At 37.8% G+C, this 27,520-nt stretch overlaps 6 protein-coding genes and 1 non-coding gene across 11 annotated transcripts; 4 read left to right on the forward strand and 3 right to left on the reverse strand.

The window, feature by feature from the left end:
- Positions 1–1,254: 1,254 nt before the first annotated feature.
- LOC106377433 (L-ascorbate oxidase homolog) lies at positions 1,255–4,718 on the reverse strand. The gene is made up of 3 exons (XM_013817670.3): positions 4,361–4,718; positions 2,678–3,784; positions 1,255–2,560 (listed from the first exon to the last, which is right to left on the reverse strand). The coding sequence occupies exons 1-3, from the start codon at positions 4,606–4,608 to the stop codon at positions 2,260–2,262; spliced, it is 1,656 nt and encodes a 551-aa protein (XP_013673124.2). The 5' UTR covers positions 4,609–4,718; the 3' UTR covers positions 1,255–2,259.
- Positions 4,719–6,441: 1,723 nt separating this feature from the next.
- On the forward strand, positions 6,442–8,864 carry LOC106375092 (L-ascorbate oxidase homolog). Its single transcript, XM_013814990.3, has 3 exons — positions 6,442–6,793; positions 7,030–8,136; positions 8,303–8,864. The coding sequence occupies exons 1-3, from the start codon at positions 6,543–6,545 to the stop codon at positions 8,607–8,609; spliced, it is 1,665 nt and encodes a 554-aa protein (XP_013670444.2). The 5' UTR covers positions 6,442–6,542; the 3' UTR covers positions 8,610–8,864.
- A 940-nt stretch (positions 8,865–9,804) lies between these two features.
- On the forward strand, positions 9,805–11,564 carry LOC106377530 (WPP domain-interacting protein 3). Of its 2 annotated transcripts, none has more exons than XM_013817784.3 (3): positions 9,805–10,030; positions 10,167–10,920; positions 10,993–11,564. In XM_013817784.3, the coding sequence occupies exons 2-3, from the start codon at positions 10,188–10,190 to the stop codon at positions 11,457–11,459; spliced, it is 1,200 nt and encodes a 399-aa protein (XP_013673238.2). In that variant the 5' UTR covers positions 9,805–10,030; positions 10,167–10,187; the 3' UTR covers positions 11,460–11,564. The 2 variants fall into 2 exon arrangements, with proteins under 2 accessions (XP_013673238.2, XP_048595845.1); XM_048739888.1 differs by having other exon boundaries at positions 9,840–10,030; positions 10,180–10,920.
- Positions 11,565–12,599: 1,035 nt separating this feature from the next.
- Positions 12,600–12,671, reverse strand: TRNAD-GUC. Its single transcript has one exon. It is a non-coding gene; the product is annotated as a tRNA-Asp (tRNA).
- Positions 12,672–13,033: 362 nt separating this feature from the next.
- LOC106377528 (vacuolar cation/proton exchanger 2) lies at positions 13,034–16,145 on the reverse strand. The gene is made up of 13 exons (XM_013817783.3): positions 15,870–16,145; positions 15,527–15,632; positions 15,204–15,449; positions 15,066–15,133; positions 14,965–14,993; positions 14,691–14,887; positions 14,404–14,616; positions 14,189–14,323; positions 13,994–14,110; positions 13,850–13,903; positions 13,637–13,753; positions 13,465–13,558; positions 13,034–13,393 (listed from the first exon to the last, which is right to left on the reverse strand). Exons 2-13 carry the CDS (start codon positions 15,569–15,571, stop codon positions 13,380–13,382), a joined length of 1,329 nt encoding a protein of 442 aa, XP_013673237.1. The 5' UTR covers positions 15,572–15,632; positions 15,870–16,145; the 3' UTR covers positions 13,034–13,379.
- A 3,227-nt stretch (positions 16,146–19,372) lies between these two features.
- Positions 19,373–20,293, forward strand: LOC106377527 (chaperone protein dnaJ 11, chloroplastic). The gene has a single exon (XM_013817782.3). It carries the CDS (start codon positions 19,595–19,597, stop codon positions 20,072–20,074), a length of 480 nt encoding a protein of 159 aa, XP_013673236.1. The 5' UTR covers positions 19,373–19,594; the 3' UTR covers positions 20,075–20,293.
- Positions 20,294–23,126: 2,833 nt separating this feature from the next.
- LOC106377526 (protein DNA-DAMAGE INDUCIBLE 1) lies at positions 23,127–27,516 on the forward strand. Of its 4 annotated transcripts, none has more exons than XM_048739904.1 (15): positions 23,127–24,606; positions 24,779–24,811; positions 24,933–25,063; positions 25,152–25,263; positions 25,374–25,490; positions 25,613–25,678; positions 25,844–25,906; positions 25,999–26,043; positions 26,135–26,196; positions 26,286–26,379; positions 26,461–26,553; positions 26,630–26,699; positions 26,801–26,871; positions 26,971–27,042; positions 27,139–27,516. In XM_048739904.1, the coding sequence occupies exons 1-15, from the start codon at positions 24,541–24,543 to the stop codon at positions 27,265–27,267; spliced, it is 1,224 nt and encodes a 407-aa protein (XP_048595861.1). In that variant the 5' UTR covers positions 23,127–24,540; the 3' UTR covers positions 27,268–27,516. The 4 variants fall into 4 exon arrangements, with proteins under 4 accessions (XP_048595861.1, XP_013673233.1, XP_048595863.1 ...); XM_013817779.3 differs by having other exon boundaries at positions 24,348–24,606; positions 26,630–26,677; XM_048739906.1 differs by having other exon boundaries at positions 24,348–24,606; positions 25,155–25,263.
- The last annotated feature ends 4 nt before the right edge of the window (positions 27,517–27,520 follow it).

The following is a 27,520-nucleotide window of genomic DNA, read 5'->3' on the forward strand; positions in this document are numbered from 1 at the left end:
TTTGGATAAACTTTAAACATTGGAAAATCTTAAACCCTAAATTATACATTAAAAATTAAATTTTAATAAAACTAAACCCTAAATCCTAATCACTAAACCCTAAACCCTTGGGTAAACTCTGAACCCTTGGGTAAATTCTAAACCCTTGGATAAATCATAAACTCTAGGATTTAATTTTAAATATTTTTAATTTAGAGTTTATGATTTATCCAAGGGTTCAGGCTTTATCCACGGGTTTATGCTTTAGTGATTAGGGTTTAGGATTTAGGGTTTAGTCTTATTAAGATTTAGTTTTGATGTATGATTTAGGGTTTAAAATTTTCCAATGGTTTACGGTTTATCCAAGATTTAAGGTTTATAATTTAGGGTTTATAATTTAGGGTTTGGAGTTTAGAATTTAGGGTATAGGATTTAGTATTTTGCTAACATTTTAACAATATTTATTTATTTATTTTTTGTAACTATATTTATGTATTTTTATTGTTTTATTTTAAAAATCTATATCATATTTGGAAATTCAATTTTATTTCCTTTTTTAAAAGATATCAAATATCAAATACTCAAACACTATTGGTTGGTGAACCTAGAGGTTCACCTTAGGGGGTGAACCCAAGAATTTCTCAAGAAAAAAATAGGTAAAAAAAAAATAAATCGCCGTTAGCAAGGAATAGAACGTGATCTTTGTGTTATCTCTTAGGTTTTGAGCTTCAAATCCACATGGCTCTGGTTGAAGATATGCAAACATCATAATAACAAACATGGCTCTGGTTGAAGATATTTAACAGAAACAAATTCTTTATTTTCTATGGGAGTAAAATCAAACCATATGTTGAAAGTATAATTCTTGTAAAATTTGTAGAAGAAAAAGCGGATCCATTAAGATGGCCAATGAAGAACAATATAACTATGGCAATGCATTGGATAGTTTTAGGCTGCAGCCCGGGAGATTCCTCATGTGTCATTGTAGAGGATGAGATCAATGCTACAATAGTACGTCCTCTCCCTTATGGAGTCAAGCTCCATGCCATCGTTGAGTGTGACATGTTGATGGAGTTTGTGAAGGATTTTAAAGGCACTGCTCAGATTCTTGAGAAAGGTTATGTCACTGATATTCAAGACAATAGGAAAGACGTGGTTGTGGAACACTCGAGCAGCTTTGCAGTTCTCAAAGTGTGGAATTAAACCAGGAAACCTTGGGTTTGGTGGGATTATATCTCTGATTTACAGGTCAGATGTCCCACGAAGAAGAAGAAATACAACAAAGAACTTGCAAATCTATATTTTAAGAATACATTAAAAGTCTGTTGCTGTGACCTTACTACATCAAAGATCACGACACTTGCATCAGTGAGTTCTCATGAACTTGCAAGTCTATATTCTAAGAATACATTACAAATAGCGTTTTTATTTAAACAAGTTGTAGTGTCTGATTTCCAATTGCCATCGGTTTCTTTTGTTGAATTTTAGGCAAGACTGGTTCACAAGTAAAGTCATCTTCTTCCTCCCTGGGGCCTGCAAGTTTGAATCCCATACCATCATCTTCATCTCCACCATCAGCGCTCTTTCTACTCATAAGGCAACATGGCTTGATTTGATTTGGAGAAGATGAAATCGAAATTTGATTTGGAAGCATAGAACTGGAGACTCAGCTTTCTATCTTCTCTGGGCTATAAAGAAGAAGACGTCGATGGACGGCGTAACAAAACACACGTTATTTTCCTTGTTAACCGAGACTTTTTTTTTTGGGAAATTGCACCCTATATACATGAAAAAAACTTAAATACACTAACTAACCAAAATTCCCCCCTCTCTCCTACTTTTTCTTCCTATCTCTCTCTACTCTCTCTCCCAAAATTTAATTTTCATTTTTTTTGGTTATTTGGCAAATAAGCCCTTTTTTGGGAAACCTATTTTTTTTCTTTTAAGTTTTATTTCCTTTTTTTATTAATCTTACATGTCAATTTGATTGGTGTTAAGAGTAGAGGTGAATTAGAGGGTTCACCATAGGGGGTGAACCCAAGTTTTGTTCATTATGAAATGAATAACAGTCTTTTGTGTTAGAATCAGGATTATATTAAGTAAGCTAAATGTTGTATATATTACTATTAGTGAAACAACAATGGGATCTGTAATTATAGTAGTAGTATGTTAAATGAAATTAGGAAAGGGTTAATTAGTCACGTAATACACTCACTTGTAAAAAGTAGAATTTTACATATATCAAATAAATAAATAAAACTTTTGTGGAAGTGAGTTTAATTAAATAGTGTAGGGTGTAGGTAATGGCAAGCCCTTAACGATACCACAAAGGTTGGTGTTGAGTGGGATGTTGTATTCGTCTCTTAGTGATTTCTCAGGGGAAAGAACACTGACGTACATTTGCTGTCCCAAGTATCTTCTCTCCCAGTTCTCTGATCTGATGTTCCACATACCGGCGTTGTCGAATGTCAAGAGGATGGCGGACCACGACTTGGGGAACACTTGCACGGTGTGTCTGCTGACCGCATCGAGCAAGTTGTAGTTGTTTCTCTTCTCTGGTGTCCATGTTCCTGGCTCAGAACTGTTGAAAATATATTAAAAAAATTGTTAGGAATCTTATATCTGAAGTAAAAGATCACGCCGGTTCTGCGCATAGCTAAGTGAAACATTGGCCTATAGAGTTATTAATGAAGCTTACGCGACTGAGAAGAAGGAGTAACCATCCAAATGGAATGATTGCATGCTCCTCTCGTGGTTCTCGAAGACGATTTCAACAAAGGTACGGAAAGTGATGTTAAGGACATTAGGCTCAACGGTTAGTGTAGTGATCTTGGCTGCTGGTTCGTCCTTGATGACATTGTATTTGAAGACCTTCTCGGACATCTCGAAGTACTCAGCAAGCTTCAAGGGAGTCTCGGTGTCAACGTGTGATACACCGTTAAGCCCAAACCTGACCTTACCGTCCACCAAGTTCTTGGTGTTGGCGAGCTTGATGGTACGTGTGATGTTGATCTTTCCGTAATGGTAAGATCCTTGCGGGTTAGGCCTAGCCGCGCTGGCGGTTAAGTTCCATCTGAATGATCTGAACTGGTTAAGAGACCAAGCCCATCCAACTGGAGCCTTGGGAAGCACATTTGAAGGCTGAACATTGCTTCCTTCGTAGCTCATCACACCAACAGTGCTCACTTCCTTCTTGAGGAACCTAGTTGATGCAACCATGTAGTAGCTCTTGGCCTCTTGGTCAGCGGTCACAAGAACAGCGAAGCACTGTCCGACGTGGACGTCGAGCGAGTCGTAGTCGTTCTGGAGAACGTGAGATCCTTCCATCTCAACAAGCTTCATCTTGTGTCCTTGGATCCTGAAGTTAAGAGTGGATTTGAACCCAACGTTACAGATTCTGTACTTGTAGGTCTTTCCTGGCTTCATGGTGAAGAGAGGCGTGTTCTGTCCTCCGACTTTACCGGATTTACCGTTGATGAGGACACCGTCAGGGGAACCAAGAGTGCGGCCGCTGTCAAGGAAGGTCTTGAGAGCGGTGTGGCTCTTGGTGTACCAGTCGTTGATGAGGATGGTGTGGTCATCTTCGGGGTCAGCGTAAGGGACGGGGATGAGGAGACGGCTGTTGACACGGAGGCCACCGAAACCACCGGAGAAACGGTGGAGGGCGGTTGATGGGTAGTAGAAGTAGCTACCGATCTGGTCCTTAGGCTGGAAATGGTAAGTGTAGTTGGTGCCTGCTGGGATTGGGCATGAGGTTCCGGTCACACCATCTTGCCATGAGTTCTTCCTGTGCTGGAGACCACTCCTGCCATGTCACCGAACCCACATAGTTAAAATGTGTTTAAATTTGCAATGAAGACTAGCATAATTACTTGTGGCAATATAACCAATCTTAATCTAAAACTGAGCCAAAATGTGTTTAAATTTCTTTTTGTTTTTATTATTTTAGTCTGATTTAATATATGATAAACTTAAATTACATTTTATTTGTATTTATATATTATATATAGATGTAATTATGTGAAATTAATATAACATTTAAAAAATAAGAAGAAGATTTGATTAACGATCCAAAAAGTTCTTGTTTTCCATTTAGTTATGAATTATTCAAACCTTAGATCCAGGAAACAATATAACATAACTATACCAAAACCTTTTTCAAACAAACCTACAAAGATCTGAAAAAAATAATCATATGTACTGTAAATGAAAATATCAAACGAAATGAGAACTTTCCATTTGCATTTCGCGTTTGGCCTTTGTAGAAAACAGTTATATTAAAAATGAAAAGTATTTTGTAGCTTTAAAATGTCATTTAAATTTTTAAAACCGAATGCCTATATAATAATTTAAGAAGAAACGAGAGGAAATGGTGACTAACCAGGTCAAGAGGAAAGGCTCGTCAAGGTTGTTGAAAACATTGATGACGACATTGTTGTTGGATGTTGAGTTTAGGTTAGGACCAGGGAACTGTCCGTTGATGAGAATCACCTGTTGAGGAATTCCTAGAGGCGCAACGGTTCCGTACGTCACGTTCCACGTGTAGTAAAAGTAAGGATCGCCGGCATTCACCAGCGCCACCGTCGAGACGAGGCATACAAACACCGTCAAAAGCCTACCACCCTGCATTATCTTTTTATTGATAAATTAACCCTTTCCTATATAAAATATAATATTTATTTTTTTCCTCAAAAGCAAGAAGAAACTATGTTCTCTTGCTCTTGACGAGTCTTTTGGTGATGTCGCGATTAACTATATATGCAGGTGAAGATACCTTGGTTTGTACGCAATCGTTGCCTAATCTCACGCTTCATCTCTAATTCTACATGTCTTCCTATATGTGTAAGTTCTATTTTTGAATATCTCTCTCTTTGGTTCTCATGGGGTTTCAACGTTTTGAGCCAACAAACAACTCGGATCGTATTCTAATAATGGAAATGTTTTTACACGATGCCAAATTAACTACCAATCAAGTTGTTTTAACATGTTTCAGCTACGGTATACACACGGAAAAATTTCTGTGGTCTCCTAAAAAAATAAATAAGTTACTACACTTTGTAATTTTAACATTAAGAACTAGCATTTTCATTCTTGATATTTAAAAAAAAAAAAATTATTAGATATTCTATAAATATGATATTTTAGCAGGAAATATGTATCCAGATTATATATGCAAAGTTTTAATAATTGAAATTAATATTCTCAAACGATACCAAATTAACTACTCATCAAGTGATTTTGTTTGTTTTTTTAACATGCTTCAACTACGGTATACACACGGAAAAAATGTTGTGGTCTCCTCAAAACTACATAAGTTACTACACTTTCTAATTTTAATATTAAGAACTCGCATTTTCATTCTCTATATATTTCAAAAAAAAACTCTTTATCAACCAACGAGAAGTTGAGCTAGTGGTTAAAACTATTAGATTACTTAATAAAAATCTAAAAGATTGTTTGTTCGATTCCTGTTGGGAGGGATCTACTAATTATATATTTCAAATTTTTGTTGTTGTTTTATTGGTTAATAAATTTCTATAAATATGATATTATTGGTAGGAACATGTATCCAGCTTAATGGTTTTTGTTCATCCAACTATTCAAATTTTCTTAGGATCAAGCCTAAATAACTTAAAATTCGGCTCAAATAACCAAAGAAAAAATGACTAAATAATAATGATGACAGTTAAGCTTAAAAATGAAAATATTGATCTCTACTGGTTATATGTGGTTCTGAAAACCATGGTCGTGGAGGCCCTGGTGGACGTGGTCAATCTAACTAGAGACCGACATGTTTTTGTGATTGTAGAGATCATGGTGGACGTGATCAATCTAACTTGAGATCTCGAATGATATATATTTCTCTAGCTCCTGCCATTTTTTCTTTAAGGTTTATTATCATCAATTAAAAGTTGCGTGTATATATATTTCTATTTCTCTATAACTATGACCTTGAAAATTTTAGTTTTAATATTTACTTTGTATTTTAATAGGAAGTTATTTCATACACAAAAACATATAATGACAGATAAATTATAACAATTCTATGAATTTAACATTTAGCATGTACCCATTTTTGTTTAGACACATTCAACTATATATAAAATCTCTAGTTGCATTCAAATTTGGAAAACCTATGATATTGGTGTGAAGGTTAAATACATATTGGTACCAGGGAATTGACCGTTTATCAGAATAACTTGTATAGGTCTACAACTTTATCATATGACTATTATATTTTCTAGCAAATTTGGCAAGAGATATGAAAGAAATATGAAAGTCAAAGCAATAACAAACTAAAAGAAATTAAAAACACCAAAAATAGGGAGAGGTTGTACTTCAATTTCCCAAATATGGACGAGAAGAATAGCGAAATGAGAGGAGAAACCAAAGAAGTGAGAAAAAGCAGGAAAAGAAAAACATTCGTCTTCACAAACCCCCTATAAAAAAATGCCTTTAATCACTTCCACAACTTGAAATTCAAATTCCAGTAAACAATTAATACCCCCAAGAAAACATATAAAATACAAAATTGTTGTCGGAACCAAAAATCACTTACTGTTATGCGAGGAGCTAAACTCTTGGCCGCATGCCTCTACCTGGCTGCAGCCGCAACGTTGGTGGTCCAAGCCGAAGATCCTTACTTCCACCATGTATGGAACGTGACCTATGGAACCGCATCTCCTCTCGGCGTTCCACAACAAGTCATTCTAATCAACGGCCAGTTCCCTGGTCCCAACCTCAACTCTACCTCCAACAACAATGTCATCATCAATGTCTTCAACAACCTCGACGAACCTTTCCTCCTCACTTGGTATTAACCATTAATACCACCAAAAAAATATAACTTCCACATGTGTACAATACCAGCTAATAATAGGGTTTCTTGATTTATGCATACATGTTTTCTTTAATGTTGAAAACTCTTTACCAACCAACGTGAAGTTGACCTAGTGGTTAAAACTATTGGATTACTCTATAAAAATTTAAAAGATCGTTTGTTCGATTCCTGTTGAGAGGGATCTACTAAAAATCTACTATGTGTTTTAGGAATGGGATCCAGCACAGAAAGAACTGTTGGCAAGATGGGACTCCAGGTACTATGTGTCCAATCCCCGCAGGCACCAACTACACTTACCATTTCCAGCCTAAGGATCAGATCGGTAGCTACTTCTACTACCCGACCACAGCGATGCACCGTGCCGCTGGTGGATTCGGGGGACTACGTGTCAACAGCCGTCTCCTAATCCCGATCCCTTACGATGTTCCGGAAGATGATTACACCGTCCTCATCGGTGACTGGTACACTAAGAGTCACACCCAGTTGAAGAAGTTCCTTGACGGTGGACGTACTCTTGGTCGTCCAAACGGTGTTCTCATCAACGGAAAGGCAGGGAAAGGCGATGGATCTGACGCACCTCTCTTCACCTTGAAGCCTGGAAAGAGCTACAGGGTTAGGATCTGTAACGTGGGTCTCAAGACATCTCTCAACTTTAGGATTCAGAATCACAAAATGAAGCTCGTTGAGATGGAAGGATCTCACGTTCTTCAGAACGATTTCGACTCTCTTGACGTCCACGTTGGTCAATGCTTTGGTACTATCGTTACCGCGAATCAAGAAGCTAAAGATTACTACATGGTTGCATCCTCTAGGTTCTTGAAGTCGGTTATTACAACAACCGGACTTCTCCGGTACGAGGGAGGTAAAGGACCAGCCTCTTCGCAGCTTCCGGCTGGTCCTGTCGGATGGGCTTGGTCGTTGAACCAGTTCCGATCCTTTAGGTGGAACTTGACGTCTAATGCAGCTAGGCCTAACCCTCAGGGATCTTACCACTATGGGAAAATCAACATCACACGCACAATCAAGCTAGTGAACACTCAGGGCAAAGTCGATGGTAAGCTTAGGTACGCTTTGAACGGAATCTCTCACACTGACCTTGAAACTCCGTTGAAGCTCGCCGAGTACTTTGGTATTGCCGACAAGGTCTTTAAGTACAATAGCGTCGATAACCCGACCCCGGAACAGACCAAGAGCATCAAGATCGAGCCACACGTTCTTAACATCACTCACCGCAACTTCATCGAGGTGGTGTTTGAGAACCACGAGAAGAGTGTTCAGTCTTGGCACTTGAATGGTTACTCTTTCTTTGCCGTCGCGTAAGTAAAACAAACAAAAAACTCTGTTTTAACCACATTCTTGCATAGCAAGTAACTCTTCATTTTAATCTAATTTTCAATTTATTCACTGTTTAAACCACCTTCTTGCGTTGCAAGTAACTCTTCAATTTAACCTATTTTTTTATTTATTTTCTCTGTTTTAAAGTGTGGAGCCAGGAACTTGGACCCCAGAGAAGAGAAAGAACTACAACCTCTTGGACGCAGTGAGCAGACACACAGTCCAAGTGTACCCAAAGTGTTGGGCAGCAATCTTGCTAACATTTGATAACTGTGGAATGTGGAACATTCGGTCTGAGAACACAGAGAGACGTTACTTAGGACAGCAGCTTTACGTGAGTGTCTTGTCGCCAGAGAAGTCACTTAGAGATGAATACAACATGCCTGAGACAAGCCTCCAATGTGGTCTCGTCAAAAACACACCTAAACCTGCTAACCCTTACGCTGGAGCCTAAGTTTACTTTTAACAAAACAATAACAAAGAGTTTAGATTCTTCTGTTGGTTTGATCGATGAGAGACATTTGCTCGACGTCTACCCAACGGATTTATTTTCTTGTTTTTTGAGTCTTTTTTAATTATTTTAATTTTACAAAATTGGTTTTTAAACGTATATGGTTTATTCGTATATGCATGAGATTAAAATGTATGTATGTGTATCCCATAAGTAATTTTTTGCTCATTAAAAAAAACGCATTAATCTTCTTTGGTTTATGTTCTTCACATTTTTTTTGTAAGCATATCTTCTATTAGGTGTGGGCACTTTACCCGATATCCGAAGTGGCACTCAAACCCGATCCAAAAAACCCGAACCAAAATCCGAACCGAAGTAGCAAAATACCCGAACGGATATTGAATTAGGAGAGATTGGATACCCGAACCCGAACGTATAATATCCGAACCCGAATGAATATCCGAAAATAACGAACATATATATAATTAACCTTATATTTTTAGTTACATCTCTCATTTTATATAAAATATTTATATTGATAATGCACATACTTTAAGTTTATATGATATACATACATGTACAGAGTGTTACAAAAAAAACATGTACAGAAACAAATGATTTGCTACTCACTTAAAATGCATGTTAAGTTTTTATTTCAAAAATTAACAAAAAGTTACATCCAAAAGTTTAAAACAATAACTAAATTAATGCCTTTTAGTTTTAAAATGTTATGTCCAAATCTATTAACCATTAATCTATTAAAAATAAAAAAAAATTAGTTAAGTGAAAGTTATATTTTTAAGTACAAGAAATTTGAGAAATAAAAATTTTAATTTTTTTTTCAAAATCTAAATATCCGAACCCGATCTGAAATAACCGAATCCGAACTAAAAATACATGAACCCGTCCCGAAGTATAAAAATACCCGAATGGGTTATACACCTCTATACCAAAATACCCGAAAATCTGAAATACCCGATCCAAACCCGAACGCCCACCCTTATCTTCGATGAAATAAGCAGATTAAATTATGATGAGATTAGAGCAATAAACTCGTTTATTGTATAATGGGCTTTTAAAAGCCCAATAAACTCGTTTATTGTATAATTCCGACATGTTGTACTTCCAGATCGGACGGCCAGCTGTCCGCAGTGGGAGTTTACGTCATGTGGACCCCCACGTGTGTTTCGCACTATCTTCGCCACTATTAATCCATTATTCTCTTTTTGTACTAATGTTTTTTGTTTCCTTTCTTCGTCCACTAATAAATCATTTCGCTTCCTTTAATTATTCCGAATAATACGCAGAGAAAATAATCGCTTCATGTAATAATCTAACTCAACCTCAATAATGTCGGCATCTTCCTCCGTCTCATGAACATATGATGTCTAAGGGAAGACTTCGTTGAATGATTTGTTTCAGTGGTACGCTCTTCGCTTTATCTCAGTTGAATTATTCGATTAGCTTCTCTCTCTATTTGTTGAATTGAGTTTTGTTCATTGTAGTTCGTCTAGTACTTGAGATTTGTCTGTGATGTCTTGATTGGTTTTGTCTTAAAAGCTATGAATCACAGATCAAACGATGGAGAAAGTGAGTGTAAATGGAGTACAAGTATCGCCTGATGATGGTATTGGATCACCTCAACGATCCAGCAGCGTTGATAGCTTAAAGGTTGAATCACCGGGTGGTTCTACGAGAAAAGGTTTCGGGTTGAAGAAATGGAGAAGGATCAAGAGAGATACTCCTGTGAAAGACGAGTCCGCTGCACCTGTTGATGACGGTAGTAAGTTGCTGAAGCGTAATTTGACTGGCTTGGTGAACCCTCCTTCTAAACATGTAGACTTGTCTTCGGTTGAAGCAAGACAGGGTAGTGAAGGCTCTGTTGGATCTGTGAACATGATGGCGCATCATCATCACCATCTTCTTCCAAGTGTAGTCAACGGGTTTAGTCCCGGTCCAGGTTTGTTTAATGTAGGCCAAGGTTTTGAGAAGAGTGAAGAGCATAGCGGAGGAGGGAAGATTGATTCAGGTAGCCAAGGGAGAGATACCATCAAGAAGGGGAGTGAAGAGCGCATAGATTCGGACTTGAGAAGTAGCGATTTTGTGTTTTCTAGTGGCGCAGTTTCTGCTGCCAACCGTATAGCAGATGGTCAAGAAGCTAGGGAACTAGTTGAAACATATAGCAGAAGCGAGAACGGAGGAGAAGGTGGAGATGAGAGCCATAAGAAGAAGAACAACCATTATCAGGCAGACAAGGATCATGTTGCAGATTCTATCAGATGTCTTGCAGCTTTGCAGGAAGCTCTTTGGAAAGGTTTGAACACAAACATAGTTCTCAATGTTACATGATGTTTCTAAACTAACTATGTGAGTGAAACATGTGCAGAGGTTACAAGTTTCCAGGAGCTGAGTAAGGAATCTATACCACCACTACATTCGAGCACTGATGAAGTCGATTCAGGATCACAGGTACTTATATTGAAGCAGAAGGTGAAACATCTCCAACACAAATTCGAGGAAGCGAGAGCTGATCTCGACACAAAGGAAGCCAGGATCCAAGAACTCGAAAACGCGAAGATTGAAGCTGAACTTGAAGGTGTTTTCCAGCGAAAGATCGAAGCTGAAATCCAGCATTTGATGCTCAGAAGTTCTCTGAACTCAACGCTACTCAAAGAACATCCGAAGAAGGTACATTCTGTAGCTGAAGATCCTGAACCAAACCGTGGAAACATGTTGGGAAAAACATGCAAGTCCAGTTTCTATTTCTTGATACAGTTGATCTTGCTAGTCTCCATAGTTCGGTTACTGCTCCTCCAGTCCTCTCCTGCTTCACAATTAGTTATACCAACCTGACAACAGTTCATGTTGGTGTTTACCAAACATTTTTTGTTTTCTTCAGATTTTCATTTATAAATGAACAAGGTATGATGATTTATAATAAATTTGTTAAGCTTGTAATCTAATTATTTTTTTTTTTTTGAATAAATGTTAAATTTTATTCAGAAAAAACTGTATTACATCAAGAGTGCTACTCTGTTTTGCCTACACTTCTTATGAAAACTTCCAATGTCTGTCTATACAAATCATGAACTAGGTTGCACACCAAACCATGTTATCAGACCTTCTTCATAATAATCTCCTCTACCCTTTAGCGATAAAAGCTTCAACCTCATATACTTGTCCACAAGCTTTGTCAAACCATTGATATCTCTCGGCTTCTCCCCATGCCTGCGCGCATTGTAATCAAATTATAATGAAAAAGATATACTATAGTTTAGTTAAAAGCATGTGCACATTCTAAACTCAGAACCAACTCAAAAGGATCTTTAACACTAGAGTTCCTACAACAACACATACAAGAAAAAAGAGAAGACTCACAAGGAACAAAAGAGAAGATATGGATTTCAGAAAGCACATGCTTGGTGGTGACCAAACCATTTGAGAGACGAATTTAGAGTACCTTTCCTGTGTTGGGATCTACTATAAGACCCTCTGGATTGTCCCCAACAATAGCTAGTAATTTACCATTTGGAAAGAACCAGCAAGTGGATAAAAGATTAGTGATATGCTAAATCAAAAGCAAGACCATGAAAGGAGCAAGGACTTTACATTGACAGGCCAAGGAAAACGAAAATGGTTAACGAGCTGGTATCTCTACATGTCAAAGTCTCTAACTCCACAGTAATTATTTGAGGCAGCAAAAATGAAGGGAAAAAACGAGGAAAAAAACCTGGGTTTGTTGTAGATCTCAATAGAATTGGAGATAGCATTATCATCGTAAGTTGTACGAGGGCAAAAGCTGACGCCCGGTCTATCAAGATGCTGAAACCAATGTGGAATATAGATACAGATGAAGCTTGTCTATGAGAATGCATCTAAGAACAGGTTTGTCTTTCGTTTTATGTCGGAATCAAAGAAAACTTCGCATTGGGCATGTGTCATATAAATGGGCTTTGTTTTAGGGCCCATGCGAAAAGGAAACGAAAAAAGATACGCCGTTGCCGGGGATCGAACCCGGGTCACCCGCGTGACAGGCGGGAATACTTACCACTATACTACAACGACTTGGATGCTCGTTTCCGAAGCAACAAAATAGTTGACAATATAAACTGAACTCTAGCTTTCCAGAACCAAAGCATATCATGCAGTATCTGACTCTACACCATGTGGTAATGTAATGTCAAATATCGCAGACTTCAGCTGTTTGCTGGATACTGAGACTTTACTGGCTCTTTTCGGTGGCGGCGAAGTACGCCTGTAAGATATACAGTGGTTGAGTTCTGGCGAACCCAAGCAGATACATGGAGCATCCAGAAAGACTCTTTCACTGAGTAACAACAGCTGGAGGTAATGCATTTGGGCTTTACATGATTTTCCTTGATTTATCAAATGCATATACATTTGGGAAAGTTGTGCATAACTTCACATTCTAGCAAACAAAACTTTCACCATAAATGACCAGAATGCCCATTATAAAGTGTATAGCACAAGAAACAGTTTTCAAACTTTTTCATAAAATCACTGTAAATTAACAAAACTTGTAACCTTCTAAGTCGCTAAGAATACTTATGGGAGCGGGGAGGGAAAGCCAAAGGAAATAACCTTCACTTGTTCGAACAAAACGTCTAACAGTTTCAAGTTTGTGGGAACCACATTAGAATAGAATCAGGTTTACATCTTTAACATTTCTCCCCTAAAAACACTTGGTGTTCCTGAGATCATCAGCTTTTAATTAAGACCCAACTTGCTTCACACCAGTCTTTTCCACGGTGTTTATATACCTCCATCTATAAAAAAAACAAACGAAATCAAGAAAACAAAACTCTTGCAGTTCCCATCTTCAAATGAACCAACTGACCTTGTTGAGGATCTTCGTGTACAAAGAAACTGGCAGCTACTATCAAATAACAAAGAATAAGCATCAATCCTTTGAAGTAATTCGATGTCCCTTCCTGCATATGTACATACAAAGATCCATCAGTTCTTGATTCTATACTGCCATTGCCACTCTTAAAGGTGACTTTACCCACCTGGATGAAAAAAGCAACTACAATAACGGTAATAAACAACATAGCCGTCTCAAAAAGCTGGAAGTTGAGGTCCATCTGTTCACCCATCATCCAACCAATCACCACACAGAACGGTACCTAACCATATCAAACAATAACAGAGATTATCCAACAAGCCTTGTTAGCCAAAGATGATATATATACTCCTCTTGCAATGTATTCATGTTTACATACCGCGAACATGGAGATCTGGATAGAGGAACCAATAGCCACGCCCAATGACAGATCCTGTAGAAGTTAAAAAAAGTGTCTCAAAGCAAACTGAGAATGAAAAAAGAGTCTATACGTATTACAACTCAAGAAAAGACTATGTCTTACCAGTTTATCTTTCATGGCAAACATGATAGCCCCTGCATGCTCCGCTGCGTTCCCAACAATAGGAAGCAATATGACACTTATAAACGCTATTGGTATGTTCCAAGAGACCGATGCACCCTGAAGAAAAACAGTTACATGTTGTGGTGATTGTCAAGCAAAAACATATAGCCACTGAGAGAAGGCCAAGTTAACTACCTCTATGGCATCAACCAGATAGCCAGAGAGAAGAGAGACCCAAGCAGTCAATACTGAGAGCCATATGATAGATTCCCACTTTGAGATCTCAGGATCTTCATCTTCATCAGAAGCTTCCTCGTTCTGATTCGTTTCCTACAAGTTTACATCATATATCAAACAAGAGGGCAAGTCAAACAAAGGAGTCAACAAACGCCAGGTGGCAGACAACAAACCTCTTCAAGAGGGCTATAAGAACTAGACTGGCTCTTCAACTGGAAGAAAAGGTAAGCAGCATAAGCTATAAGCATTATACAACTGCTAAACCTCGACAAGGCCAGCTCCGATGATCCGGCATGAACCTCACTATGCGTGTAGTGAAGAACAGCAGGGAAGAGTATCCCCATTACAGCCATCAAAAGCAAACCTGAATTAACAACCGCAAGCCCCTGGATGCAGAAACAACAGGACTCAGAAACCAAAAGAGAGAATACAAAGGAAGAAAGTAAGATAATTAACTAACTTTGTCAAAGACTTGGTCTTTCTGGTGAAACACTAGCCCACCGCAGAAGAAAGCGCAGCCGAGTACAAGCAACATGTTGGAAAGAATCGATCCTAACAAAGTCAGCTGAACTACACGTATCATTCCGTTTTTCAAAGCGAAGATGGATATGATCAGTTCAGTCACGTTCCCAAATGTAGCGTTTAGGAGGCCTCCCACTGTTGAAAAAAAAATATGTGTTAGCATTTCAAAAAATAGAATGAGAATGTGTTTTCAGAAGGAAGCAGGTTCATACCAGTAGGGCCAGTGTAAAAAGCAAGTTGCCTGTTTTTTTACAAAAAAACACATAAGTGTCTCACAAAACAGAATGATGATATGGTAAAGTTTAATGCTTACTCTGTGGCGTATCCTAGACGCTCAGCTAATGGTGTGATGCCTATTAAGCTCAGCAGAAACACCCATCCCTGAAGGCACAGGCAAAAGAATCACTTCTTGGACTAGAAATGAAACTAGTAGTAGTATTAGTACACTTACTTTACTATCTATCATGTAGTGGACCAGTATTGCTAGAGGACCGAAAGGTAGTAACAGGTTGAGTTTGTTAGATAAAATAACGATCCTGATGCTTTTAAGGACGGTGTTCTTTGGTGATTTAGTGGTGTGTTGAGGGAAAGTTGGAGAGAGTGATCCTTGTTCCATCAAAGAAGCTTCTTTAGTTTGCTTGGCATCTTCTTCGAGTTTGAATAGGGTTTTGTTCTCAGCTTCATCAACCGACCCCATCTGTTACATTATATTTAAAAAAATTAAATCTTTGGCAATCAAAAAATAAAAAGAGTATTATATTGGCGTGAACTTACTTCAACTTGAGGTTCTATAAGAGCCGGGACGTTACAATGACTCATACCCTCGTGCTAGCAGAACATGAAGCAAGGATAGACAAACAGTGTCTGGTTCTGGTGCAACCTGTGGAACAGAGAAACTTCTTGTGTGAGATCTAAAGTTTGTAACCACACTTAGTTAAAACATTTAAACCCAAGAGGTAGAGTCTTGTAGATATATAGACAGTTGTTACTTCATACAAAAGCACAGGACTTTACTGAGTCAACAGCCAAAAAACGATACTTTCTAAATAGAAACTCCCTGAAACCGAAAGAAATCGAGAGTTGGTTTAAGTAAGGAAACAAAAGGGGGAGACTTTACCTTGCGGTCAACGAAAGAAGAAGACTTGCAGAAACCAAATCAGAGCATAGCCTCTAATAAGAAATGACGTGGAGGGTTTCTATTATCTTCTTCTTCTTGTTGTGATGTGGTGAAGAGAAAGGAGAAGTCGAGTGGTGATTTCAAGAGAGATAGAGTAATAATAGTTTCATGGACGTGATTCTGGAAGTCGATGAGGATCTCTTAGATCTCGGATGCTAGTAGAAGAGCACCAGCGAGGAAGTTTCGTTCTGCGTTGAATTTGAAATCTTTCATCAGTTTGAAGAAAACGAAGTTTTTATTTTCAAAAAAAAAAAAAAAAAAAAAAGTTTTTATTTTTCCTTTTATTTATTCTTTTTCTTTTTGTCTTAGAGAAAGTAAAGTAGAAGAAGACACAAATAACGGCGCCGTTTTAGCCTTTTACGACAGTTCCCATTTCCCCTCGAGAAATCTATAGCCTCTTTGTCCTAATATACAACCCCGCGAATGTCGGAAATCTTGTAGTATATATCAATAAATTGCATTTGAACAAAAAGAAAAAAATAATATATATATATATATATATATATATATATATATATATATCAAAATTCTGTTTTTGTTTCCGTAACCGATTTTCAAAGTCAAAGCTAAAGTTTAATTTATGGTACAAAATATATAATAGTATCATAAGGGGTGATTAATAAGAAAAATATATAATAGTACAAACAAACACACTGTGTGCATAGCTTGGCGATTGAATTGGACTAAATGGAAAGACTTTGGCCAGTGGAAGACCGAGGAACTATCAAAAGAAAAATACATTGCATTTGTAAATAATAATATTTTTAGCTTAAGCACGTATTAGATATAGCTCTGTAACTTTCAGTTTGTTTGTTTTTTACTTAAAAGTAATTTTTCTCTTTATATATCACAGTTAGTGTACCAAATATTAATGGAAGTTTGGTGTTTGTTGGTTACAAAATTATAAAAGATATAAAAGCGAGGATGCAAGTAATGGTTGTTTTTCTACCATCTGAATTGATTACAATTAAAATATTTATTGTTTTGGAAATGAACGACATAATTAATGTTGTATTGCAGCTGAGTTTTAAAATTATACTCCCTCCGTTTTTTTATATACGACGCTTTACGATTGTGCACATAGATTAAGAAACATTTAATTTCTAAACAAAAACATCATTAATTGTTTACCTAACCACAATTTAACCAATAATAAAATAGAAACTATAATATCATTGGTCATCTAGTATTAATTAGTAATAAATTTTACATAGAAAATTGAAAACGTCAAATAATTTGGAACAAAAAAATTTCTCTAAAACGTCATATATAAAAAAACGGAGGGAGTAGCAAATAGAGATTCTAAGATGTCATCCCCATCTGCAGAAACTAATAATGTCCAAAACATCCAATTATAGTTTTCTCCAGTTAAAAAAATAGAGCATTTACACTGAAAAACAAAATTCTCTCTGGAATATTGAACTTTTGAGATTCTAGCGTAATATATGTATAATTCAAAAATATATCATAAGTTAGATCGTATGTTATGTGTGGTCATGCTAATTTTGTACTTATTGACTATAAAATGCATTTTATTCATGAATGGTTAACATTAACAACTGTATTTGGGACATGAAAAAAAATACAATAGTGTTGTACTTAATAGAAAACAACAATAATTTCACAAATAATCCATTTATAATTAAGCATAAAAAACAAAAAACACACTCATTAATTCAAATAATAACTCAGAATATATATAAAGGCTAACATCTAACCATTCAATTGTTATCCAAAATTCTTAAACAAAAGAACTTTAACCACTCATAATATAAATTGTATAACAAAATTAACAAACACCATATAATATCTACACAAATTCATCAAAAAATAATAATCACAATATAACAAAATTTGTTATACTTTGGTGATAATTTTTTTGAATCAACAACAAATTTTGAGATAAAATTATGATTATCATTGTTCAAAATTGATTACATATATATATATATATATATATATATATATATATATATATTATAAATGGGGGCATTTACATCAAAACAGACTTTGGTCTAAGTGGAACAAAAATTTGAAATGAAAAAATTTCAAACACCTATGAAAATAAGATAAATAATATTTAGATAATGAGTTCAATTAGTTGGATTGTAAATGCAGAACTTTTATTGTAAGAACTCAGTCTGTAATTTTTAGTGCCATAGTTGTAAGTTTTTTATCTACAAAATATTACAATTTTTAAACAGCTGATTTAAAAAAAAACCATAAAGATATATAAGGTGGTAAATTAAAACGGTAGAGTCCATTAAGTTACTCATATACTAATTGGAAACAAACGTTATAAATAGTTTTAACTGTACTGGAACATGTAAGCAAATCAACCAATTAAGCACCATAAATAAAATTTCTTTAAGAAAAAATAAAAATTTATTTAATTTTTGTTCATTCTGATTTTTACTTTATATATATTTTTTAATGAAAAAAATGGATACAAAAATTTCGAATCGCGTAAGACAAAAACATTGAATATTTTAAATTATTTTACATTTATCTATAGCTTCTCATATTTTTATAATAGATTATAAAATTTATATATTAAAATAACCATACTAAATATATAATCAAAATTAAAATTTAAACAAAAAAACCCGGGCGTAGCCCGGACCGACCTAGTATATTCATAAACGTAAAAAATGGTTTGGTAGATAAAGACAAGAAAAAAGCTTCTAGAATCAGTGCGTTGATATTTATCATGTCGACGAGTTTATTTTTCTTTGTTGTAAAAGATACTTTGTGTTTTGCTCTTTATTCTCAGCCGTTGATTTGCTGGGAAGATTTCTTCTAGAAGGATATTTTTGTTTTTGGAACTGAATATATTATTCTGCAAATATTATAATTAGTGGATATAGCATTGTTAAACATTAATAGTACTAAATGAACACTATTGTCACATTTAAATAATGGTTAGAGTTGACTGTTCAAATACTACATCCTTTTCATTGAATAGCCAGATTTAATTTCATAAAACATGTACTAATACTCAACATTAACAATTCTCTAATCAATGATAATGCAGAATAATGCTATAAATATATACAGCTATATGACATGTCATCATTACAATCATAGTGAGCCGATAAAATAACGAGAGCCGAGCCGACAAAAAGTGTTCTAGAAGGCCAATCCATTGAACTGGATGACACGTCATCGTACCATAGTAATTTTCACAAAACTGGTGACTGCCACTCTTTTCCCACGGGTTTATACCTTTCTTTTTCCTTTATTTTCGCTCCTTCTTAATCACTTTATTTCCACATTAACCCCATAATTTTCTCCAACCAGTTCATTTAAAACTTGCATATATGACAGCGGAATTTGATTAAATCCCCTTAAATAAAGTTAAATGAACATTTAACCATTCTCTACTTTTTAGTAACAGCTAAAATTAACATACTCTAAAAGACTAAAACCAAATTATCAAGTAACCGCATAATTAGAGTAATAGCTATCCCTTTTAGATTATTAGCAATTAAAATAATTTCCTCAAACAGTCGACAATGAGCTCTCACTTTATATAAAGGGGACATATCTCAATCCTTCTCTCCTTGTGATTCATATCTAAATCCTCTCTCTCTCTCTCTCTCTGCTTCCTCAAATTTTACAGTTTCTTTCGAAATCTGCCCTCGAATTTTACATTAATTACATAAATGTCCGGAATCTTAGTTAATTCTGCCGCTAACTCCCTCCGCTTCTCGCCGGGAGCTAGCCTTCCTCATCCGAAGCCAACCAGATCACACAACGGCAGCGCGCGGTTCCCCACCGGAGCCAACTCGTTCAGAGCTTCCGCGCAGACTCTCAACGCGGAGCCAACCGTAACGGAATCCGTTCGCCGGCGAGCGTCGAGCCTCTACGATCTGCTGAAAGTCAACGAAACGGCGTCCTTGCCGGAGATCAAGACGGCGTACCGGAGCCTAGCTAAAGTCTACCATCCCGACGCGTCGGAGTCGGACGGGCGAGATTTCATGGAGATCCACAAAGCTTACGCGACGCTCGCGGATCCGACGACGAGAGCGATCTACGATTCGACGCTGGGAGCGCGACGGAGACGTGTGCAGGTCGGGGCGATGGGTCGGGCGGGTCGGGTGTATTCGACGACCCGGAGATGGGAGACGGATCAGTGTTGGTGATTTAGGTTTCAGGTGATGATGACTTTGCAGCAAGGGCACTTTTTTTTACTTCATTTTTCCCCTTTTGTTACTTTTTTTTTTCCTTTTGTCGTGTATTGGGAAAATTAAGGGGAAAGATAAGTTTTATCAGTCCTTAGCTTTAACTTTGTTAACATAAATTATGAATAGAGAGATGTATATTATTTTTGTTTTCTGGTTTATATATTTTTCGTAGTCAAAGATCAGAGGCATACGAAGAACTGAAGAAGTATGCTGCCGACTAATTAGAACAAGTTGGTAACACATATTTTAAATGAATTTTAAAACTATTGGCAATTTGAAAGATATTTGCTCAAACAGTCGACTGTTTTGTTTTAGTATAGCAAGAGATGCTTTTCTTTTGAATTTTTGGTTTCTCTCTGGAAAAAATATTGGTCCACGGACCACCATGGTCTAAAAGACTAAAACAGAACACTTCCTTGCAACCACAACCGAATAATTACAGTGAAACATTATTATTATTATTTTTTTGGTAACACCATGGTCTAAAACAGAACACTTTCTTGCAACCACAACCGAATAATTACAGTGAAACATTACTTATTAGATTTTTATCATCAATTTTGTTTTTTTTTTTTTTTTTTGGTAAAAATGTAAAGATATTATTACCAATTTTAAAATTTTTGACAGAATTACAATGATTAACAAGAAGCAGAAAATAAAAAAAAAATCCTAAACAGAAACATAAACTCGAACTAGGCTAAAAAGGGGCAGACACTACAAACCATATCCACTAATCAGAGGCTCGACTCAGTCAGCACCAAACGCTTGCCGCAAAAGAAAAGAACCACAGTTATAGCGAGAGACAGAACCCGGTAATTTTGGCCCCTCCCCGATGATCCGCTCTTGATGATTTGGCTCAGACAAGAACAGCTCACGATGGACCTCAGAAGCACCCACCCACACGATCAGACAGCAACGGCAGAGGTCAAGCACACCCGCTTTGACCAGATCGAGCATTTATTCAGCGCAAAAGCAACCAGCGCAACACACGAACACACAAACACGGGTAAAGAGACCTCCGAAGTCCCAAAAGGAGACAGAGAAGACCTCACCACAACCAAAACACAAACACACAAACACGGGTCCGAGAGAACAGCTGCTCAACTCCAGAATAGCTCCAATAACTGAAAGAAGAGTTAGTGAACTAACACTGCTGCGGAGACCAGGAGCATCCAACAGCACTGGGATGTGGTAGACCACCGCAAAGAGTCACCGTGGGAACAAAATGGCGACCGGAGATCACCCGATACAACCACAACCATTACCACGCTTTACGCCGCGTCTGAGAACCAGACAACAGTTTCTTCGAAAAAAAAAAAATTCTAAGCTGAGCCGGTGACTAACGGAACAACCACCTCTAAGAACAGGAGCAGCCATCAGTTGAAGCGAAGCCGGATACAACTTCAATCTTCAAAGGAGGAGCTGGATATGAGCCGGCAGAGAGATACATCGAGGGAGAGGGAAGTCGCAAGAGCTACTGCTCAGTGGCCATAGACGACCACGTCAACCATAGCTCCGCCACGATCCACACGCTTACGCCAGAAGCACCACCACGCGGTGGTTAAACCACTGACTGGACGCGTCTCCGAGGAGAGAGGGAACCTCCAGAGCACTCCTAACTTCAGAGAAGAGGGATGACTCGCCAAGACACCAAGGAAGCCACAGAACCTAAACCCAGAAAGCTTCCCTACCCAGGACCATAGCGAGAATAGAACTACCTCTCACTAGATCGGTGGACAAGGACCGAACACCCACCACCACGCGCCGCTGTCTCAGCCGGAGAGAGGTAAAATGGAAAACCAGATCTCACCGGACGAAACCCTAAAAATCCGACTCCACTCGCCTAGGACCACCACCGCCTCACTGTATCTCCAGAACGGATGACTCCATGCACGGATCTAGTCCACCCCGGAGCCAAACTAGAGAATCCCACGACGGAGCTCGTTCCACAGATCCAAGCATCTTGACGGCAAGCAGAACATAGGAGAAATGGAGCAAATCAAAAAGAGGAGAGGGAGAGGAAGGTAACGCCGGCGACCACGCGCGCCACCGCAGGTCGCCGGAGCAGAGACGGACGTTTGATTTAAGAGACTTTTAGAGAGAGAGATTAGGGAGAGAGAGGACGATCTCATCAATTTTGTTACTACATAACATAAGTAATTATTCATCGAGCGGACGCGACGCCGGCTCTTGGTTGGCCGCGGCGCCTCCACCGTTGTTGTTATTAGCTCTGTTCTTTTAGCTGACTCCGCGACAGCGTTCGGCGGCACAAAAATACACTACACAGTAGCTTCATCTTTTCTGTTACTGTGGCTAAAATAGAAAATCGAAAACGCGGCGATCAAATATTGGAGACTTTTGTGACGCCATAAATTCCGGCGGCAAGAAAGTTGGAGAACGCGGATGTTTTTATAAAGCCAGCGACACAAACTTGAAAGACGGTGGCGTTAATTATAATATTTTCTTCGTGTTTTTTACCCGCTGATCGCTGCCGCAGCGTCAAGAAAAAGAACAGCGCTATTGTTGAGGAGAGCCAGGATCTGCGTCTCGGGATTGTGATTGCCACGTGGCGACAGGAGATTCAGAGGCGGCGCGAGGAAAGATACTGTTCTCTGCGGGTGCAAGTTATTCGCGGAGGAAGAGGAAGGCACCGCCTCCTGTTGCGGCGTCTGAGTCACCGGAGATGTAAGTAAAGATTCAAAGACTCGGCGGATCTGATTAGTCACAGGGAGAGGAGAGAGGAGAGTGACTTTGAAAGTGAGAAGTGGAAGAGAACTTTTGGAGACTTTGGGGTGTGATCGTGTATTTAGCAACATTGTGAGGATGCTTTTGTAGTGTATTCCCTAAAGTTTTGTTTTCGTTATTGGGCCTTATATATAATCATCTCTTGGGTTCTTGCTTTTTCTAGTTCATAAATGGGCCTAAAGCGTGGCCTAATAGAGAGTCCTAGTCAGCTTAGTCAAAGGAGACCGTTGTGAAAATAGTTTAGTGATTTTGATTACCTTAAAAAGCAAGAAAACAAGGCGTAACGTCCCCACGCACAATTGCTACGTCTCTCTCGCTCAACGTTTCTAGCCAACACCACCAACAAACTCTCTCTCTCTCTCATCTTATATCATTAGTGTTGTTCAACCTAAATCGAAGACGAATCTCCGGTGACAGATTTGCGGAAGAGATGTGTTGTGGACGGATATGCATGCTGTGCACGTGTTTGGTTCTGGTGGTGATCACGATTGGTTTTCTATTCGGGTTCGGAGTTTTCAAGGACGGTTTCCACAAGATCCACGATTCCGGTAAACTCGAATGCGATCCCAGATTCGGCTGCGGCGGAGGCGTTGGCGTTGGCCGTCGCGGTTACGGCTTCCCCGGTAATAACTAGCTAGCCAAGCTGCATGGTCCGATCGAATCTTTCGAATCGACGGCGTTGTGTGTTGGATTCTGATATATCGAATCTTCTGGTTTTGTTTTTCTTACGTTTCTCTCCATAATATTTGATTCCTTTGTGCATTATAGTGTTTCGTTAATCAGATTTGATTTTATTTTAGCTACATCCGTAACGTCTCTAATTCGCAATTTCATCATTCTTTTTATGTTAATGCAATTTTCGCAGCTTTTGAGCATAAAGTTAAAACCTATAAGCGTTAGGCTATTAAATAATAATAAAAAACAATAAACATATAAAATTTTAAATATTCTTATTCTTATCTCCACTAAAGTAAAAGATTCTCGATGACTACAAAAAGTAAAATTCTCGCAACAGGTAAACCACTTCTTCACAGGTGACACAGATTATATTTTTATTTTAGGTGTGTCTGCGGAGTGGTTAAGGGATCCTAGTGGTTAATTACTTTTAAAGAGTTTGTTAAATTTGTTTATTGGTAATAAATTGATTATCTCGAATGATATTTGGAAAACTTTATGGACAATTTTCTCAAATAGATTTTTTTAAGTTTTTATCACAAAAATGGATCCCAAAAACTAAAATGACAATAATAACATTTTTTGTTTTGAATTTTTTTTTTTTTTAAATATTGAAATCCTATTTCCAAAACCTCAATTCTCGGCTCTATTTTATTTTTAATTACTTTTAAAGAGTTTGTTAAATTTGTTTATTGATAATAAATTGATTCTCGAATAATATTTGGAAAACTATATTTTCAAATGAATTGCCAAACAAAAAAAAAAAGCTATAAACGGTCGGGCGGGTAAATCCAAGTCCAACTAACAAATTAAAACGACTCAGGGGTACTTTCGGGATTCTCCCAACTTCGGGTAGAGCCTCTTGCTTAAAAAGCGGGTTTAGGGTCAGTGTTTTGACTTCCTTCATAAGACAAAAGCGTTAATATAACAACAAAGGTAAGGAAAGCCAACTAGTGAAGCCAGAGAGATACCAACAAAGCAGGAGAAGGAGAACGATTCACAAGATGAGGATCACTGTGATGACCGCCGGCGAACAAATCATCACCCTTGACGTCGATTCACACGAAACCGTAAGTCTCCCCCTCCCCTCAAAAACCCTAGCTTTCACGATTCTTCGCTTATTTAAAATCACAATGCACTCATCTCGAATTGATCGATTAAGGATCTTGGGTTTAGCTTCTTCTTCCTTGATTAGTCGACCCTTTTGCTGATCATTAGGTTTTCGTTTTTTTTTTCTCGTAGGTTGAGAATGTTAAAGCCTTGCTCGAGGTTGAGGTAAAGCGATCTCAGATCTCTCTTTTCGCTTTGTATTGTGAGAATTAAAGTTTGAATTCTGCTCAAAGTTAGGTTTTTTTGGAACTTAAGCTACTTTGTGTGTTTTTGTATCAATGAGCAGGCGAATGTTCCGATTCAGCAGCAGCAGCTCTTGTACAATGGCAATGAGATGAGGAACTCTGATAAATTGAGTGCATTGGGTGTTAAAGATGATGATTTGTTGATGATGATGGTTTCCAATGCCTCATCTGGGTACGGTCGATTGAAACTTGCTACTCTTCTTTTGAATATTTCAATGTAGTTTAGTTACTCTTGGTTTTTGTTTGTTTGGATGATTCAGTAGTGTGGGAGGGAGTGATTTGGGTATGAATCCTGATGGGTCAGCTTCGAACCCTGCAGCTTTTCAGCAGCATATTCGGGGTGATGCTAATATTATGGGACAGTTGTTCCAGGTGTGAATTGATTGGTAGCTAGAACTTTAAGTTTGGGAAGTGATATTGTTACTTGGTCTTTGTTTTGTGACTCTGTTGGTTACATTGGGTTTTGATGGTGTGAGTTGTAGACTGATCCTGAGCTTGCACAAGTGATTTCTGGAAGCGATTTAAATAAGTTACAGGATGTTTTGCGTTCACGGCATCAACAGCGATCTGTAGCGCAGCGTCAGAAGGAGGAGGAACTTGTAAGCCTTTTGTTTTCTCCAAAAAATGAGTTTCAGGGAAACGTTCTTTGAGAAAGTTGCTACATTCTCAGTTTTTGCACAACTAAGTTATATCTACTTATGTATCCCCCTCCTCCTTGCAGGCCCTATTGTATGCAGATCCTTTTGATGTTGAAGCACAGAAGAAAATCGAAGCTGCAATTCGGCAGGTTAATTGTTCTTGCTTTAGTTACATGTAGTGAACTTTAGTATGTCTGTAGTTGCAAATAACTCTTTTGTGATTCCTTGATATATACATTCACTTAGGTTTGGTTCTTGTTATCTTGTCGTATCATTCCTGACTTTTGGTTCTATCTCTTGATACTTTTGAGCAGAAAGGAATTGATGAGAACTGGGAAGCTGCCCTTGAACATAACCCCGAAGGTTTTGCTCGGGTGGTATGTATGCTATGGTTTAGTTTATGCTTCTGAAATTCCTTAACTTTCTTGTACGCAGTCTTGAGTTTTTATTTCTTTCTCAATTTCCTTAGATAATGCTGTATGTGGATATGGAGGTCAATGGTATACCTCTACAGGTACAATTCCGCAACCAGAATATTAAATCTCTTTTGCTTACTATCTGTATCATATGTATGTTCTAACTCTATATTTTGACACTATCTCCAGGCTTTTGTTGATAGTGGTGCTCAATCAACAATCATATCCAAGAGTTGTGCTGAGAGATGCGGGTAACTCTTGCAGCTTTTTCTGTTTGTTCTGGTACTTCTTCTCTTAATATAGAAAATGATTCTCGTCTTGTTTGAATGGTTACTTTCAGATTGCTGAGACTGATGGATCAACGGTATAAAGGTATTGCTCAGGGTGTTGGCCAAACAGAGATATTAGGCCGTATTCATGTCGCTCCAATCAAGGTAACACCGCAAATGTTATTCCTTATAATGATGTTATAATATGATCTTTGCAAAAGAAATTGAATATCTCGTAACTTGCAGATTGGAAAAAACTTTTACCCGTGTTCATTCATAGTGCTGGATTCACCTAACATGGAGTTCCTTTTTGGCCTGGATATGCTGCGTAAGCATCAGGTAGCATCTCCATCATTTGATTTTAAACTTAGTGTACGTGTTTCAACCAAATGTAAACCCATTTCTCTGCATGTAGTGCACTATTGATTTGAAGGATAACGTCCTGACTGTTGGAGGAGGAGAGGTCTCAGTTCCCTTTTTGCAAGGCTAGTTCTCTACCTACCATCTCAATTTTGAACCCTTTTTTTATGTTTTTGTTATCATTATTTTCAATCAACCTGAAAAAAGAAACCGCTACTTCCTTCAGAGAAAGACCTCCCTTCTCGATTCCTGGATGAAGGTGGTGTCCCGAATCAAGCATCTAGCTCTGGAGCAGCAGTAAGAGATTTTGCATTTGGTCCAATATCTTTGGTTTTGATGAACTATATAGTACTTTGGAATTAAGTTCTTATGATCAAATTGTTTTTGGTCGCACAGGTTCCTTCTGGGTTTACAGAGAAGAAGAGTAACACAGTTGCAAGCCCAGCGAGTCAACCTTCAAGATCAGAGGTAAAAAAACCAGTGTTGAAAGTTTTAGTCTCACTTCTTGCTTTTCCTTTTCCTTTTCCAGACTGTGTTATTCATTTTCATCATGCAAACCCACAGGGACCTGAGTTTGAAGCGAAGATTGCAAAGCTTGTTGAGTTAGGATTCTCCAGAGAAGCAGTAGTGCAAGCTCTGAGATTGTTTGAAGGAAACGAAGAACAAGCTGCTGGGTTTCTCTTTGGTGGATGAAGATAGATCAAAAATAAAATTGTCCCATTTACCAAAAAGGCCAACAAACTGTGATTTAAAAAGAGACTCTTTTCCATCTGCCTTTATTTATTATTTGTATTTTATTAGCTCTTCTTTACAAAACATAGCACTGGTGCAACTGCGAGAGACCATGTCCTCATGACTTCTCTGAGACCATGTCTCCATGACAATGCTGTTGCGTAAGCAGACAAAGGTTTTCGTAGAAACGGAATTATTTATCTCTCTCTATTCG

This window comes from Brassica napus, chromosome A1 (assembly GCF_020379485.1).
Source record: "Brassica napus cultivar Da-Ae chromosome A1, Da-Ae, whole genome shotgun sequence".
Lineage (NCBI taxonomy): Eukaryota > Viridiplantae > Streptophyta > Magnoliopsida > Brassicales > Brassicaceae > Brassica > Brassica napus.